This window comes from Microchirus variegatus (assembly GCF_963457635.1).
Source record: "Microchirus variegatus genome assembly, chromosome: 8".
NCBI classification, from domain to species: domain Eukaryota; kingdom Metazoa; phylum Chordata; class Actinopteri; order Pleuronectiformes; family Soleidae; genus Microchirus; species Microchirus variegatus.
The window spans coordinates 8,692,742-8,714,116 of record NC_139809.1 but is presented as its reverse complement, the minus strand read 5'-3'; the positions used below and the strand labels follow the sequence as shown (position 1 = coordinate 8,714,116).

Sequence of the window (21,375 nt, the reverse complement as noted above, 5' to 3'; positions counted from 1 at the left end):
AAAAAAAAAAAAAAAAACACATAATAATTGTATTATATTTTGGCAATCTTCTTTTTTTTGTTGCTACGACACACAATTGGATGAACAATTAAAAAAGAGGATGGAGAGGGGAGGTGGATTTTATTTTCCCTCATAGAAATCACACAACCTTCATTAATGGACTAATGTGTAATCGGCTCAATCCGGAACACGTCTTTTTCATCTTTTATCTTTCCAATATGGAACAAATCCCTATTTTACTCAACGGTTATTGCACACAAATGGTGAATGACGGCATGCTGGGGAACAAAGTGCACAAACTCATGTGCAAGAGAATCATTAATCTCTCATTCAAACTGTGTCATTAAGCGGCTAAATGCAGACTCTCTTTGTTAGAATGAATTAGTTGTGCATTGTCGTGATACACAGAAGGTAACTGGCTTTTCATTTTGCATTTATTATGGTTGTTATTCTTGTTTTATTTGTTCTTATCTCACATATTTACTTGGTGCTGCTCTCTGCCTGTTTGTGCAGTAGCTACATATTCCTCTGACATTCAAAAGTGATGGATGATGTGTATGAAAGTGGTCACTGGACTGAATAATCTTAATTGCCCTTCAGGGATTAATAGAGTTTTCTGAATCTGTATTAAGTAAAACAACACACAATTACATTACATAAAAAGCCATGTCAGAGTCACTGAAAAACACAACCAACAAAAAAGCTGAATGCTTTAAAACCTTAATGTCCATGTCAGATTTCATGACAGAACTTTATTCTCTAGAATTGGATCAACTGTAGATATTTGTATTCCACTCATATCCAGGACAGCAGAATGAGCCAGCGTCGATGCACTGGAGTGTAGAGCTAAGCTAAGGGTGAAAACAATAATAATAATAATAATAATTATAATAATAATGAGAGCTGCGTTCACTTGAAAAAAAATCTTAAGACTGCCAAGAATTTACTGCACTGAATGTGACAAAAGAAAGCGATAAACTCAGCAATGTGGAAAACAATATGACAACAAGAAAATGATGAGTGAGTGTAGTAAAATAAATCTTTATCGCCCGGGTAGAGAGAGAGAGGGAAACAGAGGGGGGAATTAAACTGAGAGAGCGGTGAGGCTGAAGTGAAAATAAAGGCATAAAACATAAAGAGTAATGATGGCTCATCGGTGGCCTTTTGGCTGTAATTCCTGCTTTATTGAACAAGTGCTGCTGTGGATCTGTGATGTCGGGGAAATGGAGTCTATTCTAAACGAAATTTTTGTCACAATTTCATTCTACTGTATGATAAGAGTCATTAAGTGGTATAATCTATGAGTAAATGTGTCAATTACTTTGGTTTTTTACCTTGAAAAATAACACAAAGTTGTTCATTAAATATACATAAATGTACATATGCAGCTACTAACATGAAAAACAAAATATTATTTGGGAGGTTCATCTTACAGAAAGTCCTAATTAGCTTTGTATTTTGGACTGACTGCTGCCTTTTTTTATTTTATGCTAATTAAATGACCATTTTGTTATTACTTTGCAATATATTGTTGTCAGTTTTTTGGAAACCTCAGTATAAAGTAATATTGCAGTGCTGCTTTTTTTTTTTTTTTTGATTAACTGGGAGCTATTTTGGCAAACTGTTGTTTTCAGTGGAACATATTGACGCTCATACTCAAAATATAAAAGAAAAAACTAGACCAGTTACAACAGTTTGACCACTCCACACACAACCATTCATCACAACACAAATCCAAGAGTGCGTAAGGAAACACGCCGAGGCGTTTGGGAGAGAACGTACTATAAGCACTGCCATAAAAAAACACCATGCAAATGTAGAGACAAACTGGGCTAAAACCAAACAACTAAAAATACAGGGTATAAAAACTGACCAGGCTAAAAAGATAGTGATAAATACCTACAAATGCACAGCACACATACAACAACAATAAAGCCTATTTAAACAAATGTCCATTACTTTTAATCTATTGTCAAATGAGTTCACAAAGTGGTGTTCAGATCTCCTATGGCCCAGTAACATCCCAACCTCTCTACACTGGAAGTGATTTGTTTCAGTTCAAGACAGATGGAGGCAGAAGCAACATTGTGTTAGTAAAGCGAGCCAGCTGCAAACACACACACAAAAACACAAAGAAACAGCCACAGAAAGTTTTAGAAGTGAATTATACGACGCAAAATGATTATCCCTTGCTGGTGCATACACACAAACACTCCCTCAGTCAGGTCTGATAGTATTACCTGACAGAGCCCTTTGTTTGATGAACACAAACAATGTTGCATTGTCTTTGTTCAGGACCAAAAAGAGTTAGAATAATAGCATCAGCAACAACAAAAGGTCACCAAAGTTTTACACACTGAAACTTAAAGTTGACAATAAACCTGCAGCTCCTCAGGCTGAAAGAACAGGGAACTCAAAGTGACACTTTATTCTTCATTCATCTCTCGTGTTTGTGTCTCCTGCTCCAGTGAAGTCCAGTATGTGGTTCTTCAGAACGTGGCAACAATGACAATCAAGAGACGGGTGAGCTGCTGCACGTGGGCTTTTATACTGTGTGTTGTTCTGTGCTTGGAACATGAAATTGGGGATGCACGATATTTAACTTTTTGATGATATCCGATATGCCAATATATCGACAGTTCAGGGGTCAACATAATATTTTTTTTTGTGGATATAAAATACCAAAAAATAATAGCTGTAGAGGGTGGTAACATAGAAGTCAAGGAGGCAGGAGCTTTTTCAGCCTACTGTTTTTGTCGGTGGGTCTTGACTGAGTCTTATTAATCGATTATTAATCGATTACCAAATTAACCGTCAACTATTTTGATAATCGATTAATCGGTTTGAAGCTTTTTTCACAATTAAAACAAGATTTCCGATTCTTTCAGCTTCTTAAATGTGAACATGTTCATAATTTCTTTGCTCCACATTAACAAAGAAATCATTAAAACTGAATAATTTTGGTCTGTGGACAAAAACAAGACTTTCGAGAACATTGTAATTTCAAGGTTTGACAAGCACTGATCAAAGTTTTTTAACATTTTATGGACCAAACGATTAATCAAGTAATCGAGGAAATAATCGACAGATTAATCGATTATGATTGATTAGTTGCAGCTCTAGTTTGCCGATATCCGCTAATACATTTTAAAGGCAATATCTGACAATAATATCATGCATCCCTACTTGAATCAAAATGTTGAAGGAACTTCAGTTTCATACTTTTGTCTTTACAGGGGATGTTTGAGCCGTACTTGAAGAGTTTCTACATCCGCTCCACAGACCCGACTCAGATCAAAGTCCTCAAGGTTGTTTTCTTGTTTAAGTCATTCTTCTTTTCCACTTCAGCCTAAATTATTCTGCTGCTGGAATCCTTTTCTCTTTTATCTAAATCCTGAATCAATGGAGGACAAATTATTCTCTTCACTTTGTGTTATTTGCTCTGTTTCAATACAGAACTGTCTAAAAGTTTATGCAATCTTATTTGTATTCAGTTTGAGTGAACTTAACTGAAGGATATTGCTTCTTTGCCCGAGTAATTCACTCCTCTCGAGTCTGTTACTGTTTTACTGCAGTATTTTTAAAAAAAATGCTCGCTTTGTCTTTTCCTTTTTTTGCAGCTGGAGGTTCTCACCAATTTGGCCAATGAGACAAACATTTCCACCATCCTCAGAGAGTTTCAGGTACAGGCGCTTTGTTGTGACTGAATCACAACATTCTACAGATCTGTCCTTCACTGATCTATGTGAATGATTTTTTTTTTGGGATTGTTAGACTTACATTAAAAGCATGGATAAAGATTTTGTGGCCGCGACGATCCAAGCCATCGGCCGCTGCGCGACCAACATCGGCGAGGTGAGGGACACGTGTCTGAACGGCCTGGTGCAGCTGCTGTCCAACAGAGACGGTGAGTCCTCCGATGTTGTCTTCTACGGCTGTGTAATGAAAGGATGTAGATCAGCGTCAGATCCTCTGGTTAACAACTTAATGTAATAATTAGCATATCTTGCACAGTGAAAAACACACGCGCTTGCAGAATGAACCAAATTAATTTTTCAGTAACTCAATCAAAGATGAGGTGATAGTTACCTAATGTCATTTTCTGAATGCGTCCTCCCGTGCAGAGCTGGTCGTTGCCGAGTCTGTGGTTGTCATCAAGAAGTTGCTGCAGATGCAACCGGAGAAGCACAGTGACATCATCAAGCACATGGCCAAATTAATAGACAACATCCAGGTGAGAGTTACACTCTTACAATCTGGGGAAAAAAAGGGATTGCAGCATGAAAAGAACCTGGGGAGCATTTCTGTCTGAAACTGTAGACGTGTGCACACGACATCCACGTAATTGAGCCTGTGCCATTAGGTGCCGATGGCTCGGGCCAGTATCTTGTGGCTGATTGGTGAGTACTGCGAGCATGTGCCTAAGATTTCCCCGGATGTCCTGAGGAAGATGGCCAAGTCTTTCACCAACGAGGAAGACATCGTCAAGCTTCAAATCATCAATCTGGCCGCCAAGCTGTATCTCACCAACTCTAAACAGGTATGAACTCTCCATCGCTCTGCAGTCATCTCAGATTTATGGAAATGATTTCACACAGTTCTGCTATTTCACCGTATGAGGTCAGGATGGGAATATTTGGAATATACAATCCAAAAATCCTGTATATATATCATGCTTCACCATGCACACACTATAAAAATTTAAATAAAAATCAGGAAAAGCATTTTAGCTGAGTCATGTTTGGGCTGTTTATTTCTTCTTTTTGGGAGAACAATATTTGCTACACAATTGGAGAATTATGTCTTTGAAATGATTTAGCACAAATGTGTTGTTAACAGATTCATACGTTCATAAATGGTCTAAAATGACTGATATCGGACTAATATCGGTATCGTTATCAGTGTGTGATATCCATATCAGACACAAAAAAGTGGAATCGTCCCATCCCTAGTCAGGAGTGGCTGTGATTGCAATAATTGACAATGACGTCGACATGCAACACAGATACAAAATAACAGTGTAGAAACATTTGGTACCGAGACAATTACTCGATTAATCGATTACTAATCGTCAACTGTTTTGATGATCGATTATCAGTCGGTTATTAAACGTAGTAAAAGTAAAGTAAAGTAGACTTTCCCGCTTCTTAGATGTAAATATTTTCTGTTTTTGTGCTCCATATAACAAGGAAATCATTAAAACTTCCAGGTTTGAAAAACACTGATCAACATTTTACAAGATTCTCTGACATTTTATGGACGATTACTTGATAAATTGAGAGAAAAATCAACAGATTAATCGATTATGCATATAATCATTAGTTGTAACCCTAGAAATATTCTGTTATAACTAAATGTTTGGCCAAGTGAAAATGCTTGAGCATTAAAATATAATTTAACCACTTTATAGTGCTGAGTATCTTGTGAACATATATATATATATATATATATATATATATATATATATATATATATTCCTGATATGTCTCCTCGCAGACTAAGCTGTTGACGCAGTACGTTCTAAACTTGGCCAAGTACGACCAGAACTACGACATCCGCGACCGGGCGCGCTTCATTCGCCAACTCATCGTGCCCACGGAGAAGAGCGGTGCTCTGAGCAAGTACGCCAAGAAACTCTTCCTCGCACTGAAACCGGCACCAATCCTCGAGTCTCCATTTAAAGGTACAGACCAATGTTAAATGTTCTCCCCGTGATAAAGTATTTATGTGCATGTCCATGGCTGATAGTTTTAGCTAATTCAGCAATACATAAATGTTACCGGACTGCAAATAAAACAAGATATTACCGAAATAACACTGAGTTAGGGCTCAGGTTGCAACCTAGAGATTATTAAGTTACTTAATGACAAATATTCACTTCCTGTTAACATTTAAATGTAAAAGGAAAATCCAATTCTGACTTTTTTCGCAGAATTCTTTTTTATTTTTAAAATTTTGTTTCCAAAAAAAATCATATGTGACCCTAGTCCTCTTCGTACTTGCCTGAGGGTGCAACAGTCATCATATGTCTGTTATATCGCTCTTATTGCGTCCCTGCTGATTTTCTTTCCCTTTTTAATCCTCTTTGTTTTGCAGATAGAGACCACTTCCAGTTAGGCTCACTGTCCCACCTGCTGAATGCCAAGGCTGGGGGCTACCAGGAGTTGCCCGACTGGCCTGAAGCCGCCCCCGACCCCTCCGTGCGCAACGTGGAGGTGAAGGAGTCTGTGCGTGCAGTGGGAACAGTAACATACAGAGACACATTGGCCCTCTGGGGACACCAGGGGCCCCAAAAGCCGGAGGGGAGCGAGAGTTGCTCCTGCCCCAGTGCAGTGCCTCAGAGGGGTCGCACAGCATCACCAGAGCCTCACATCCAATATAACATTGACTCACATATAACATCAACACCTCTTTCATTAGCCATCTGTCATTCACTTACAGTTCATTAGCATTAACTGCTCATCAGTAACCCGCATCAGCTCCCTCTTCCATGGAGGAGAATGGGTCTGAGAGGAGAAAAGAGGATTATTTTAGACGGAACATATGTAATTAAAAAACATCTGTAATATGGAAATAGTCTGAACTCTCTCTGCTGCACTTGCATCTGTTTGGCAGCAGCTCACTCGCCCCCTCCTGTCCTGGTGATTTCTCCCCCTTTGTTTGAGCCAATAGCACATGTGACAGAGAAGGGAACAGATGTGAGAGCAACACTTTAACTGTAGTATATCAGCGTCCGCTGCACTAAACCTCATCTGCTGTCATCTTAAGTGTAAATTGGCCCGTGTGATGTTTTAAGAGTTTGGCACCTGCAGCAGCCAATGATTCACACGGAGGCAGTGTAGAATAAATATGTTTGACTTTGCTGTGTTTGCACTCTACTGGATTAGAAACTTTCATTTGCTGAGTGCTTTTTTTTTTTTTTTTTTTTTTTTTTTAAACAAAACAAAAAGAAAAGAGACATTGCTCATAGAGCGTTCCTCTTCTTCTCCATTCCATTCGCTCCATGTGCCATCGGTTCACTCCCCAACATGTTTTTTGAAATTAAGACATGAAATCAAGAAGCTGAGTCACTTCTTTATCACAATCAAGACTTAAAACCTCTTGATTTTAAATCACAGGAGTGACCTCCAGGCTTGATTTTGTTGTCACGTTTGTTGGTTCTTTTTTGGTCCATGTTTCATTCTCAGTGCTAACTTGCTATTTGTGATGCAGATTTCAAGATGAGGCCACAGGTGCATTTCTATTTTTGGCTTTGACTGGCGTAATAAAAGAGATAAGGTCGTCTCAGACCACAGCAGGAGACTCCAGTGTTGCAGCCTGCTGGATTAATACAGTGTTGATACTGTTGATCCTATTCCAAAGCATTTAATTCACTTGTAATTAGATTAGCGACTTTGCAGGCAGATATTTGTTTCCAGTGCAGTCACAGGAAACATTGAAACACCGTGATCGCGTTCCTGCTTTTTATTCTGTAATCTCCAGTTACGCGACGTGCCGAGCGTCTCGTTGGTGTTTCCTTACGATTCTTAAATTGGAAAAACCGCAGCTGCCGAATGAAATTCCCTCTAAATTACTCACCTAATGAAATGTGTTTTGTTTGTGCGAGTGCAGAGTCACATTTCAATTTGTAATGATAATGCTCGTATTAATAATATCCGTCTGTGCACCTGCACAGACCCTGCAGCAGCTAAGCTGAGAAATAGGCTCCGCACTTATCACTTTGATTTTCTAACAGCAAACGCAAACATTTCAGGGCAGTGTAGGGAAAAGAGCATCAATTATTTACGCGTAGGTTTGTGCTCATGCAGTCTTTTCAAAAACCTATAGCAGCTGATTTTCAAAATGTATAGAAACAAGTGGTTTGAAGTCCAAAAAAAAGAAATATGATGGAAAACTTTCACATAATATTCAGAATTTAAGTTACAAAGAAGAACGATCACCAGCAGCTCATTCCCTGAAAAACCTCCAATTACAAAGCCTCTCTGACAGACTCTCCCTCTGCTCACTGTACATCTCCACAGACAGAGGAAGTCATAAACACCGGCGAGGGGCGGATCGGCCTGTTAGGAGACTGGCGAGAGGTGGTCCTCTTCCCCCTGACCTGGTTTGAGAGTGTTGTTGCAGTGTTGTTTGCTGTGATGACTGAGCTCTCTTTCATCTTATTGTTTCTTTCCGGTCGTCATTTTCAATTTAATCTGGCGACTCCTGGCGGTGACGATGGCGAGATATGCTCAGTGGAATCAAGTTAGTCGGATTAACTGAGGATCAGTTACACTCTTTGGTCAAAAATTGAAGAGGATGAATTTAAAGTAACATTAGGTAACACTTTAGATTAGGTAACACATATTCACCATTAACTAGGTGCTTACTAACATGCATATAAGTCACATACTAGCCCTTTATTAGTAAATATTAAGCACGTATTAACACCTTATGTAGGAAAAATCTTAATTTGTGTCATAGTAGAGGTAGAATAAGGTGTTAATACGTGCTTAATGATTACTAATGCTACTTATATATGTTAGTAAGCACCTGGTTAATGATGTATAATATAGATGTATAATAGTATTACCTAAAATTAATGTTAGAGAGCTTCAGTTCGACCTAAAGCTCAAAGATCAAAACAGGCATAAACTCTTAAATTTAATTATTGACTATACTTTTCATCAGGAGCTGAAAGTTGCTCAGTTTTGCCGATGTCCCGTCATTTATTAGTTTATTAATTTATAATGAGGTTGAATGTTCATAAAGGGTACTGCTCTCTCTGCACGCCATTGACTGGTAAACTCTCCTGCTTTGTACCTACTGGGTCTCATGTGAAATTTGTGACACAAACGTTTGAATGTGTCACAAATTTTTGTCAAAAGTTTGTTTTGTGTGTGTGTGTGATTCTGAGTGATGCGACTCCTGCTCCACACCCCCCACTTCACTTCATTTTAACCCCATGCCAGTAGAGCACCACGCTTCATTGCTGATGAAGACATCCACATCAGTTAATGTTAATGTTTTTCTTTTTATTTCTATAGTATTTAAGCATATATGTTTACGTATGTGCATTATATACAGTATATAAAGTTATATTGGAGTGTGTTTTATCAGAAAAAAAAGCTACATAATTCACAGATATTGTTGTAAATACGAATGCTGTGATGAAATTTGGGCATTCATTTTTTGTCTCTTTAATCTCCACGACTGTTCTCACACCCCGTCCCCCCCTTTAGTCCTCAGAAATCCTCCTGTTCCTGTCTCTCTTTCTCTTTCCTGACTTTCTTCTAAACAGGCATATATATCTCCCCCTCCTTTCTCCTCATCTCACCTGCATCCCAATCTTTTTTCTTTTCTACGTCTGCCAGGTTTTTACGCTGCTTGAAAGAGTCACAACATTAACGAGTGTGAGTCAGTGAGCGACAAAGAGCCACATCTCCCTTTTGAGCCTCAAACCCATATAGCTGCTTCTCCGACGCCCCTCCCCTGCCTAATGTAGCTGCTGTCCTGTGCTTAGCTCAGCCAAAGCTCCCCTGAAACACACGCACCCTCCACCATTAAAGAAGTGATTCTTTGAGCTGGACGTGCGTTCCTCTGACATGTCGAGACACATTAGCGGTGTTGTGGGTTTTTAAGTGGAGTTTTCAGATGGCCATGCTCATTAACTGATGCCACTTATTAATGAGTATGGTCATAGAAAGACAGATGCCCTCTTTAAATGTGGGAGGATAGTCACCACTCCTTGAAGACATCACTTCTCCTAATGGAAACAGCTCCCTTTATTAATGAAAACCATTTCTGCTACTGGTCATGAAGGTATCACCTGGTGCTTACATCTAGCTGTTAAAAAAAGAAAGAAAAGATAAAGATATAGAAGTGTTTGTATTGAATTTGTTTTTTTCGGATCTGAAAGCAGATCTGCAGCAGGGATGACTGGCTTCCTTTGGCAGCATCATGCCCAGGCAGCAGCATTCATGGCCACGCTGCTCTATACTGCAATCTGCCCACACCTCTGCTTCTGTCTGAGGGGCTTTTTTCCACAGAGGCAGAACACACACAGCTCACACTCTGACCTCTGCTTCCACACACCAGGTTCCCGAATGGACCAAATGCAGCAGCCGGGAGAAGCGGAAGGAGAAGAAAGTGGAGAAGCCATTCTACTCGGACTCAGAGGGCGAGTCTGGGCCGACGGAGTCAGCTGACAGTGGTAACGTTAAAGCGGTCAACAGTGGTTCACTCGCTCTACTGAGCCCCACACTCATTTGTTACTTAAGAAGGGATTTACAACGTTATAGTGGACTCTGTTTTTAACATTATGGAACAATTTGTCCTCTCCAAATCGTAGCAAGGCACTTTAAAAATCGCAAAAACTTAAATTTTTGTTCTTTGATTTTTGCAAATGAAAACAAATACAAACGTTTCAACCTCACACTAGAGGGTACATTACACACTAAGAAGTCAATGTACAAGACTGTACCATTTGCTGTCGCTCCAGTTGTACCCTATCAGGGTACAAGCACTGTACCTCTCTCAGTGTGTACAGGAACATTTTTGTCACTTGGGGTGCAGAAATGTTTCTTTAGAGGTACACATTTGAAAGGTACAGTGCTTGTACCCTGATAGGATGCAAATCATTTGTACCTTTTTAGGTACAGTCTCGTACTTTGATTTCTTAGTGTGTAGTTCATACATTTATAATGGTTATGCTTCATTTCATGTCAAATCTATACTTTAAGTATTAAACTGAAGCTCAACTTTAAACATTGTTTTTACCTTTAAAGTTGCAGCAGATGTTTTCCACAAATCTTTTCGCCAAACATGACCAGATATTGTGTTTTCATTTAAATCATTACCAGCTTTATCGTAAGGATGTGACAAAATTCATTTTAATATACATGTAATAATTTAGTACTTGATGCTTTTGTGACGACCAAAAGTCACATTGTGCCGTACTGTTATAATTGTAAATGAGTGTTTACGTCATCAACATAATGCTGTTTTTTTTTTGTTTTTTAAATATTCAAATTGAAATTAGTTTAAATAATAATAATACATAAATAAAATAAATACATAAATAGAAAAGAAAATTTTAAAAAAGAATAATAATTTAGTTGAAAAATGAAAATGTAGTTGTTTTTTTTTAATGAGAGAATAGAAAGTAACAAATACAGTACATCACCTCCTGGCCTTGATTTTTCTCCATCTGCAGAGTCAGACTCTGCCAACGGCTCGGAGAGCGTCAGTGGCAGCGAGGCGAGCCGGTCGGGATCAGAGAGCGAAGAGAGCGAGGAAGGCTCTGAGTCTGAGGAGGAGGATGAAGAGGAGGAAGAAGAGGAGGAGAAAGACAAGAAAAAGAAAAAGAAGGAATTAAAGAAGAAGCCCGTTCAGGAGAGTGAAAGGTAGCAGCCGATTTCTGTTCACTGTGGCATTCTTTGATAATAATACATCATATTTGTATTCAAATCAGAAATATATTTTCCTTTCACCCCTGCTTTGCTTTTCCAGTGAGCAGAGCAGCGAAGAAGAAGAGAGGAAGCACGAGAGGAAGAGTAAACCGCGAAAGATCGATTCTGAGACGGAGTCTGATGATGAGGAGGAGAGCGAGTCTGAGAGCAGCCAATCAGAGTCCGACGAGTCGGAGTCGGAGGCCGAGGTCAAAAAGAAAAAAAAGGTGAAGTAAATTCATCTCATTGCATTTAATAATCATCACATATGGAATCGTTCTGATGTCAAATACAAGATCATTCTTGTGGCTCGTGTTTACAACATCATGTAAAGGTTTTTCATTTCATGTTCTTCCAGGCAGCTCAATCAAAACCTCCCGCCAAACCTGTCAAGACCGACGGCAAGAAAGACAAGAAGGAAATGTCTCTACTTGACCTCGATGACTGTGAGTTCATCCGTCATTATTATTATATTATTACCACAATATTACTCAAGAACCAGGAATAATAAACAGATGAATAGAGTCTACTCACATCCCTGCTGAATCTCACTGCTGCGTCTCTCTCATCAGTTGAACCTGCGCCGTCTCCTCAAGTCACACCCGTCAACTCCTTCCTGTCCAGCAGCCTCGTCACCGACCTGGAGGGATTGTCTCTGTCCGACAGCGTTCTCTCTCCCGCAGTAAGTGTCTCTGATGTCTCAGGTCTTTTCTGAAATTTAGATTTCATTCATTCATTCATTCAACATACGGAGAAGAACAACCATTCACTCGCTCATTCAGTGTCCAATTAACCTCTGGTCTGCACAGAAAGGCACATAGCACAGTAACCTTGTTGCTATAGCGCTTTTTTCGATTGACAGGTTGAAAGGATGGCGTTCTCTGCAGAGTAAAAAAAAAAAACATGACCAAGTTTTAACCTCTGTTCCAAATTATACACATTTTTGAAACATTTATTCATCATTTTCATGACGAGAAAGTACATCCAAACATTAAAAAGGGGAAAAGGAAGAAAGAAAAAGACAATCTAACACAATCTAACGTGTATACACACACACGACCTACACGGCACCATTAAAATGGAACTCGCACACAAACGAAGGATGCAAATAACTGAGAACAAAAAGGAGAAAGGTTAGTCTTAAAATAGTAATTAGTGCAGTTATGGCACATGAGAAAAAAATATAGACACTTAATGAGTCCAGCAACATATCTGTGGGTGAAATAATATCCTGATATAACTGTTGGTGACTTTGAAATAAGCATTTGACTCAAAACACAGTTATTTGAATTTGTGTAAGCAGTAAAATGTTTTCAGAATATTAATATCTACGTTTGAAAAGAACCCTGAGGGGAGTGCAGGACCTGGATTTCTGACTTTTCATTATTCATGCCGTCGAGTTGAGGTTAGTGGTTCCTCACCTCCTCCTCCTCCTCCTCCTCCTCCTCCTCCACCCACAGACCATCGCTCCCTCCAGTGCGCTGAAGAGCTACGAGCTGCTGCACCGGATCACGGGGGAGGGTCTGTCAGTGGAGTACTGCTTCAGCCGGCAGCCGTTCAGCCCCGACGCAAACATGGTGGCCGTGCAGATCCAGTGCACCAACAACGCCACGTCTGACACCAAGAACCTGCACATGGAGGACGTGAAGCTGCAGTCTGGGATGAGAGTCAAAGAGTTCTCTGAGATTGGTAAGTGACGAAGTGGCTCATTGTGAATGAAATGTGATCAGTATAAGGTCACAAAGACCTGAAATCAATTAATTTAGTAATCGAGTAATTTTTTCAGCTTCTTCTAGTTGATCATAAACACTGAAAATCAGAGCATGAAAAAACTGGAGAAACAAGACAATCAGAGATGGCAGACTTCACCTCATTCACGCACGCAACGAGCCTCTGGCGGCCTCTGTTGGTCATATTGGCAAGTGTGGAAGCACAAGCAGACAGAGCCACTAAAAACAATACTTCACTCGCACGAATCAAAGACAAACCAACAAAATAAACCAGAGCAAACCAAACACCCAAACGCACAAATACACAAACCAAAGGATCCAACACACACAGACGCACAGGAGCAGAGAGACTAAATACACTATGGAGGCGGAGACAGTCAAACACAGGTGTGACAAACAAGACACAGGTGAAACTCATTAGGGCGAAGCAGACAATCAGGGAGGACAGGAAGCAGAACTACACACAAGCTACACAGGAAGGAAACATTTCAAAATAAAACAGGGAGCAAAGGAAACAGGAAACCAGAAACTTAACTAAAAAGATACAGTATTTCATGACCACACGTATAAATAATAGTCTATTGCTGAAGCAGGAAAGGAACGTTAACGTCTCATACCTGATATCATACCAAAATAAAAGATTTTGATCTGATCTGCTTTACGAAAGATACAGTAGATGTTCAGTATATGCTTATAATCACAAATTGTATTGTGTATACTGCCTCTCAATTAAGATACTTAAGTAAATTGTTCAGTAATAACGGAAACAGAAATGTTTCCAGTGATTTTATATTTTTCTCCAGTTTACTGTGTCCGACTTCAGTGTTAATATTATTTGTAAACCTGATATTTTTCTGTCCCACAATAAGCACATACATACCTGCCAAAGAACAAGTATGTAGTCTGAATCTACGACGAGCTGCAGCTGTAGATCAGTGGAGTCTGTGCCGGAGGACACGTCCAGTCCTCATTGATCAAAGCTGCTGCCACAGAGCTTTGTGGGCTCGTATTATAATTTGTGCATGCGTCAATGTTGTTGTCTCGTCTGTTTCCCTCTGCGTCCACAGAGCTGCTGCCGGCAGGTGAGACGACCACAGCTGTGATGGGCATCGATTTCTGTGATTCAACACAAGCGGCAAACTTCCAGCTGTGGTGAGATAAATTCTGCGTTAATGTTGGGGGTTTCATCGGCCCCTCAGTCTGCCTGTGCTGCTGAGGGGAAAACAGAAAACAGACTGAATATGTAAAGCAGTGGGGGAGGACAAATATTGAGCTGTGAAGTTCAGATCATAAAAGTTCAGAATGTCTCCAGAAATAGGCATATTTTTTTATTTTTCATTTAGCACTCACACCAGGAAGTTCTTCGTGTCCATCCAGCCACCAGTTGGGGAGCTGATGAGGCCCATCTTTCTCACCGAGAACGAGTTTAAAAAGGAACAAGGTATGTGACATAAAGGAATGATATCATTTTTTATTTCAGTACAATCACAATAACACACCTTCACACTTTAAGATAGCTGCTAACATTTGCCATTTCTCTGTGACGCCTTTACTCAAGTGATATTTTCAGACAAAAAGCAGTTGAACTATTTTTAAGAGAAACGTCTATTCAAAAATATTCTCATTGTTTCTTCAGCAGCCGCACAATCACATCAGCAATAGTTGGAATGGTTTTAAGCTCACTCCCTGTGACATTATTGTGTCTGGTGTTCATTTTCCATCCTGATTTGTTACCACCTGACATGGAAAGCGTTCCAGCCTACATACGAGTTGAATTTTGTTATTTTGATCAGTATTTGACAGAGATCTACAAACCCTTTAGCTTAGTCCCAAGGGTCACTGGGGGTCCTCTGGCTGATGCAACATCCTGTTTACAGCTATTGTCTCTTGACTTCAAAATAAAAGTCCAATGTTTATGGTTGCACCACCCTGACATTTAGGAAATTGCTGGACAAAAGTTTTGCAGTTATTTTAACAGCTTTAAAACTATTGATATTAGGAAAAAATACATTATTCAAAAGACTTCAAATATAAAATATGGCCGAGTATTTTATTTTGAATTTATCATTAATAAAATAACATTTTTAATAGTAGTCTGCTCACTTGCTCAGACAGTTGCACCACCTGACATCTTAGGGGTTTGTGAAGCCAAAACTACTGAAACTTACTGGAAAATGTATGAAAATGAATAGGTTTTATAGAATAAAGTGATGATGTCATGAAAAGATTAAATTATTGTTGTTGTTTTTAAATAATGGACTCGGACACAAAAATATGCATGTCATGTCATTGACCCTTGTACTAACACTGAGTGAGTTTTAAACTCGATCAAACTCACAGTGACTCTTTGACCAATGTGTCCTGTCCCTCTTTGTAGAGAAGCTTTTACAGAGTCTGGGTAAGTTGAGCTTTGGTAGATTTGTGCCTCCCTGTCATCTGTGTGCCCACCTGCCTTTCAGCTGAACACCTCCCCCCCCCCGTCCCGCAAAAGAAAACCCCCTAAAACAAAAAAAAAAACTCCTGCCTTGTCGATTAACACTCAAATGCATCTCCAGGTGTGTGTAGCTGCGGACAGACTCACCTGTGCCAGCCTGCATCTTTCCAAAGTCTGCTCACACTCTGCTGCACGGAGAATGACTGGAAATGCTCATCCTCACTGACTCACCATCGCACCATCGATTGTCTGAGCTTTGCCCAATCTGAAATATTCACATGTAGCAACGAAAATATTTGTTTTTGTGGTTTATTGTATATTCAAACCACGAAAAGCACAGATTTCTTTTTTAGTGATTTGGTCAAAAGCCAAGGCTATCTTGTTAATATGCCGATGCTTTATGTGGCCACTGGGGGGCAGCAGAGACAACCCATGAGCATAAATTATTCTGTGGTTCTGATGGATTTCACTGTATAACCATCACAGTCAGAGAATAGTTCTGTTTTCTCTGCTCTGCCTCTGCTTGCACTCTCTCAGCAAGTGTAGAATAACTTTTCTAGAGGCTCAAAGATCAAACACAAACATCGAGGACAGGAAACGGCTCCTAAAAGTCTGAATTCCAATCTCAAAGGATCAAAATCCCCTCCCAGTTTTACCGTGTGTAGTCGTTCAGATGCAGTTGACATGCATGACAGAGTTATGGGACGAAAAAATGTGTTCTGTCTGGTTTCACCTGAGCATTGTGATCATTGTTTGACCTGAAAAACAAACCAAATGTTGACTTTTCAGTGACTTTTTATAGAGAAAAAATAGTAGAAGAAAACAGTGGAAACTCAGCAGGTGTTCGATGAGGCTGCTGTGCACACATTTTGCTTTTCTAGGTCAACACATTCACTGTGAAATCTGAGTCATTGAGTCGCTACTGCGCTCAGTGGGAATCATTCCAGTTTGTAATTATTGATGTATCGCAGTAATCCCACAGAGATGGTTGTGGTTCAAAGAAATGGTTGTAGTTTTAGGGCATAATATAGAGCATCTGGTTAGAATATTAGCTGGTAGATATTGTCACACATGATATTATTAAAATTTTATGTAAGATTTTGCCCATGAGAGAAAATGTACAGCAGCTAACCTTCCACATGATGATTTCCTCTCTGGTCATGTGACTACAGGTCAGCTGATGGGCATGAACGAGATCACGGAGAGGCTGACTTTGGACGTGAAGTGCCGGAACGAACACACCATCGTCCAGCGGGTGACCACTGCCGCCAACCTCAGCAGAGTCCCCTGTGGTTCAGATAAAGAGTGCAGGTGAGAGGGTTGGAAACAAGTTTATAGTTTATAGGCACAAAAAACTATTAAATATTGAAAAAAATGACATGGTCTACTTAGATACTTGAATATGTCAAAGAACATTGGGTTAAAGATGATTCCAAAAGCAAAATTGTCATTCACTCTCCCACATTGGATTTTACCATCACATTTAAAAAGACAAAAAATCATATGAAGTCCTTAAGGCCAAAGTTTTGCTGTTTTAGTTCATTGTTATAATAACCAGGGGACCTTTGTTCCAAAAACACAGAACCAAAAAAAATCACATTTTAGTGCAAGTCCTCAGAACTGTATTAAAAATGTATAATAGCAATTACTTTTTAAGATTTAAAAATATTAAAACTAAACAAAATACAAACTTAAGTGGAGAAAAAAGTGTTTAGTTAATTGTTACTCGGATTACTGAGGTTAAGACTTCCTGCCTACAAATGAAGATGCATCTGTCAAACTGAATCTGTGGTGAAACTTCATCAAGTTCATCTTGTGCTGATTTGAAATTTAAAAATGTTTAATAATGTTGAACAACACCGTGCAGCTGCAGTAAATGTTTGAATATCTCCGACGTCGAACCTCCCGACTGACACGTGTCCCTTCTCCACTCTGCGACTTTTGTCTTTATTTTCTGACCTTTGCTGCTTTGACCTCAGTCCTCCTGTCCCTCCTCCTCCTCCTGATCGTCCTGTCCACAGGTTCGCCGGCAGGACGGTGACCAGCAGCAGCCTGGTGTTGGTCACCGTGGCGACCAAAGAGGAAGGAGCCGCGCAGCTGACGGTCAACTGCGAGAAGATGGTGATCGGCACGATGCTGGTGAAAGACATCCTGCTCGCTTTGACGCAGTGACCCCCCCGTTTCTGCGATCGTCATCCGCCCGCCTGCTCCTCCTCCCACATAATGTGTAGCATCTCTCCTGTAAGCAGTGTCAATGACCACGTCTCCAGGTTGTTGTTTCAGAGCCTCCCTGCTACTTTCATTAAAGACTCCAACACGAGAGTTGATATTCCTGACAATCAGACATGACCTGATATAAAATCTCCACTAAATTTAAAATTTTCAGTTCATTTCAGTTCTATTTCTATAGCCCAAATTCGCAATTCGACAAGAAAACACATAGTTCACACCATTATAATAACAGTATCGATATATGATTACAGTTATACATGTACAATAAAAAACAGTGCTACCAGTTATTGTTATGGTTGTTAGTGACGGCAGCAGCAGTAGTTTCCCTTTGTTGAAAGCACAGTTGGATTTAGTGGCCTCTAAATTTAGGAAGGATAAAGAACATTAAGCAGATGTGCATCTTTATGAGGGGCCATGGAAAAAATGACTTTCATGGATATATATTTTTGTATATCTGCTTTATTGATAGCCAAGGCAGGGAATAGAGAGCGACTCAGGTGCTTCCTTTAAGAGTAATGATAAGTGACCCAAACTGCAGAACAATGACCTCAGACATGTTTAAGGAGATGTATTACTATTACTATTATTATTATTATTGTAAGATCAAACTGTAAAGTCCAGTGCAGGAGCGTGAGCAGGCAGGGTGGAGAGGGGGGAGATTTAACTGAGTGTTAGAATCTCACTAGACACTAAAAATACTTTACAGACAAAAGTAACAAACTGAAAAGCTGGCCTTTCCCCCCACAGTCTGAAAAAACATGCATATTTGAGAAATAGGCAAATTGGACGCTCTAAATTGACCATAGGTGTGAGTGTGAGTGAATTGTTGTCGCCTTTCACCCTATGTCAGCTGGGATTGGCACCAGCAACCCTCTGGTGGAGGATAAAGTGGTAGAAGACAAATTACAATGACAAATAATCTGGATTATGGGGATACTTAGACGACGTCTTGACTGTTATGTAGCAGCAGATCAAAGATAAATGTTCCTGTGGCTTTATCTGAGAATGTAAAGATGTAAAAAACTACTGCTGCGATATTGCATTTCAAGTCTGAGAAAGATCATTTTCATATAAAGTTTTTCCTGTAACACAGTTTTTCTTCACTACACATTTAGATCATTTCAAAAAAACAAGACGACTAATTACATCGTCACTCTCATCTCACACGTTTTATCATTAGTTTCCAGCAATCGGTAACACTTTATAATAATTACACACTATTAGCATTAGTTAAGCATTAATAAATACTGAATTCATCATTTATAACCCATGAATACTCATTAGTATGTAGTTTATAAACACAGTCATAAATGTTTTACTCATGTACTGAGTGACTGCTGAGACACACAGAGGTCAGAGAGCAGTCCTTTGTAAGTCGATCAAAGAGCTGGTTTGTTGGAGGTGGATGCTGATTGGCTGCTTGAGTTCAGAACCTATTTGGACATTTGAGTAAAACATTTATAACTGTGTTTATAAACTACATACGAATGAGTATTCATACATTATAAATGATGAATTCAATATTTATTAATGCTTAGATAATGCTAATAGTGTGTACTTATGTTACTGAGTGAAAAGTCAAAAATAGCATGAAGGCTCAACTGAGATTATAACAACACCAACAACAACAACCTATGACTGAAAAATATTTTTTGGCACAATAAATGTTTATCACCTGCCGACAAAGGGAAATACATGTCAAACGTTGCAGTTTTAAATTTGGCCAACAGGGGTCGCCAAGGTGTAATGTGTTCACAGCAGGAAATGGGACATTGAGGAGAACTGAAGCTGTATAAATGTGATTGTATGAGATACAGTACCACTATAAGGTGTGTGTGTGTGTGTGTGTGTGTGTGTGTGTGTGTGTGTGTGTGTGTGTGTGTGTGTGTGTGTGTGTGTGTGTGTGTGTGTGTGTGTGTGTGTGTGTGTGTGTGTGTGTGTGTGTGTGTGTGTGTGTGTGTGTTGATACTGAATAATGTCCTGACTAAACACTGCTTCCAAAAATATCTCGTAAAACTATGATCATTAGTCATTAAACATCCAAAAAGACTATTATTTTTTACTCATGACTGATGTAGACTTAATTGCAGTTTTGATCCAAGTATTGATGGATTATCAACAAAGTATTATTATTATTAAATTAGTTACAAAATGTCAGCTATAAATGCTATGGTAAACACACTTCTACTGTTTCTTAAATAAGCGTTTGAATTGCAAATTACAAATATACTAGTCCCATAACCTTTTGACAACAATAGACGAGTTAAATGAGTTTTATGATTGTGTCAGAGATGTTAAGGTTACTTTGAGGTCATCCTGAACTCACTTCTCATGCCTTTTAAGGACTTGCTACGGTGAGTCCGTCCAGTGGCTGCATGTTTTTTGCTTGCGTTTTTATTTATTTATCTATCGTTTAAGCGTTTTTGTCTCAAGACAATGAAAGACGAATCTTTATCAGAGAAAACTGAGGTGGATGGTTTTATTTTGGCCTTTTTTTGTACCTGATTTTTTTTAATTTAACCACTAGGACATTGATATTTCCTGTCATTGAACCACGCCCACTATAAAGAATGTAAAGACATTTAATGTCCAACGTAAACAAAGTGTGGAAGAAATCAATCCGACTACAAAAAACAGCTGTTACTCTGAAACACATTATCCTTTAACTGTCATTATGTCTCACATGTCACAAAAACCTGCCATATTTAACTCGAGTGTCTCAGTGAAACTCATTATTTCACAATTGAAGTTTACACTTTAGCTCTGCCGTTATCAGGAATTCTGAGTCAGGGTCATTCATTCTGACACGTTCTGTTTCCTTCAGCCACGTCACACTCCATCACCACTAACACATGAAAGAATCAAAATGCCATAAACCTTCATCACGCTCGACAAATAATAAATTACGACTGATAAAACGTGTTTTAGACTTTAGGAGAGTTTAAAAGTCTCCACGTCGGCTCTCCCAATATCCAAAGTATGACATCATACCCTGTGTGTGTGGTTGTGAAATGTGGTCCTGTAGTATTACAGGTTTATTTATTATACAAATAAAAAAAATATATATATTAATTCTAGTCTGTGTTGTTCTTTAGTCCTCGGGGAAAGAAAAACCCTGCACTGAAGTCAATTCTACACTTGTATAAATGAACAGTTCAGACTAAATAGAGAAATCAGCAGAGGGGCAGTTTGTATTATAATGGAAAAACAGACACTCTGCTGTATTCCACCTCTTTAGATTATATTCCTAATCTGTTAAGAGTTTGTGCAATTAACCAAGTGTGGTGAGTCTGGAAACTTACAGTTTCCAGGGTCTTTTCTGTTAAAACACAGGGAGAAACTCATTTTCAGGAACGTTGCGTTCACTCAAACAGCCATGTTTATTTATTTCCATTTTATGAAGGACGTCTAGTTTAATTTATCTCTCTCAAATGTCCTTTTGGTTGAAAAGCCCTTAAAATATGAAAAGAAAATCATGGAGGAATCAAGTGTTTGACAGATGAAGGGTTTATGAAGTCTTGTACCTTTAGTATCAGTAGTTTAAAAATCT

The 21,375-nt window shown here is 39.2% G+C and overlaps 1 protein-coding gene across 1 annotated transcript in view; it reads left to right on the top strand.

Annotated features, from left to right (window-relative positions):
• The window catches only part of ap3b2 (adaptor related protein complex 3 subunit beta 2), a gene marked incomplete at both ends in the record, with an annotated part of 29,719 nt that extends 11,954 nt beyond the window's left edge, over positions 1-17,765 (top strand). Inside the window, 20 exons of the mRNA XM_083893917.1 lie at positions 2,469-2,523; positions 3,237-3,308; positions 3,621-3,683; positions 3,775-3,907; positions 4,125-4,234; positions 4,364-4,540; positions 5,497-5,683; positions 6,097-6,227; positions 9,354-9,392; positions 10,078-10,192; positions 11,195-11,384; positions 11,491-11,656; positions 11,788-11,875; positions 12,002-12,111; positions 12,890-13,118; positions 14,227-14,311; positions 14,503-14,600; positions 15,537-15,557; positions 16,766-16,904; positions 17,573-17,765. Of these exons, the coding sequence (XP_083750043.1) occupies positions 2,469-2,523; positions 3,237-3,308; positions 3,621-3,683; positions 3,775-3,907; positions 4,125-4,234; positions 4,364-4,540; positions 5,497-5,683; positions 6,097-6,227; positions 9,354-9,392; positions 10,078-10,192; positions 11,195-11,384; positions 11,491-11,656; positions 11,788-11,875; positions 12,002-12,111; positions 12,890-13,118; positions 14,227-14,311; positions 14,503-14,600; positions 15,537-15,557; positions 16,766-16,904; positions 17,573-17,765 (2,401 nt within the window). The remainder of the gene's footprint in view (positions 1-2,468; positions 2,524-3,236; positions 3,309-3,620; positions 3,684-3,774; positions 3,908-4,124; positions 4,235-4,363; positions 4,541-5,496; positions 5,684-6,096; positions 6,228-9,353; positions 9,393-10,077; positions 10,193-11,194; positions 11,385-11,490; positions 11,657-11,787; positions 11,876-12,001; positions 12,112-12,889; positions 13,119-14,226; positions 14,312-14,502; positions 14,601-15,536; positions 15,558-16,765; positions 16,905-17,572) is intronic.
• Positions 17,766-21,375: the final 3,610 nt, after the last annotated feature.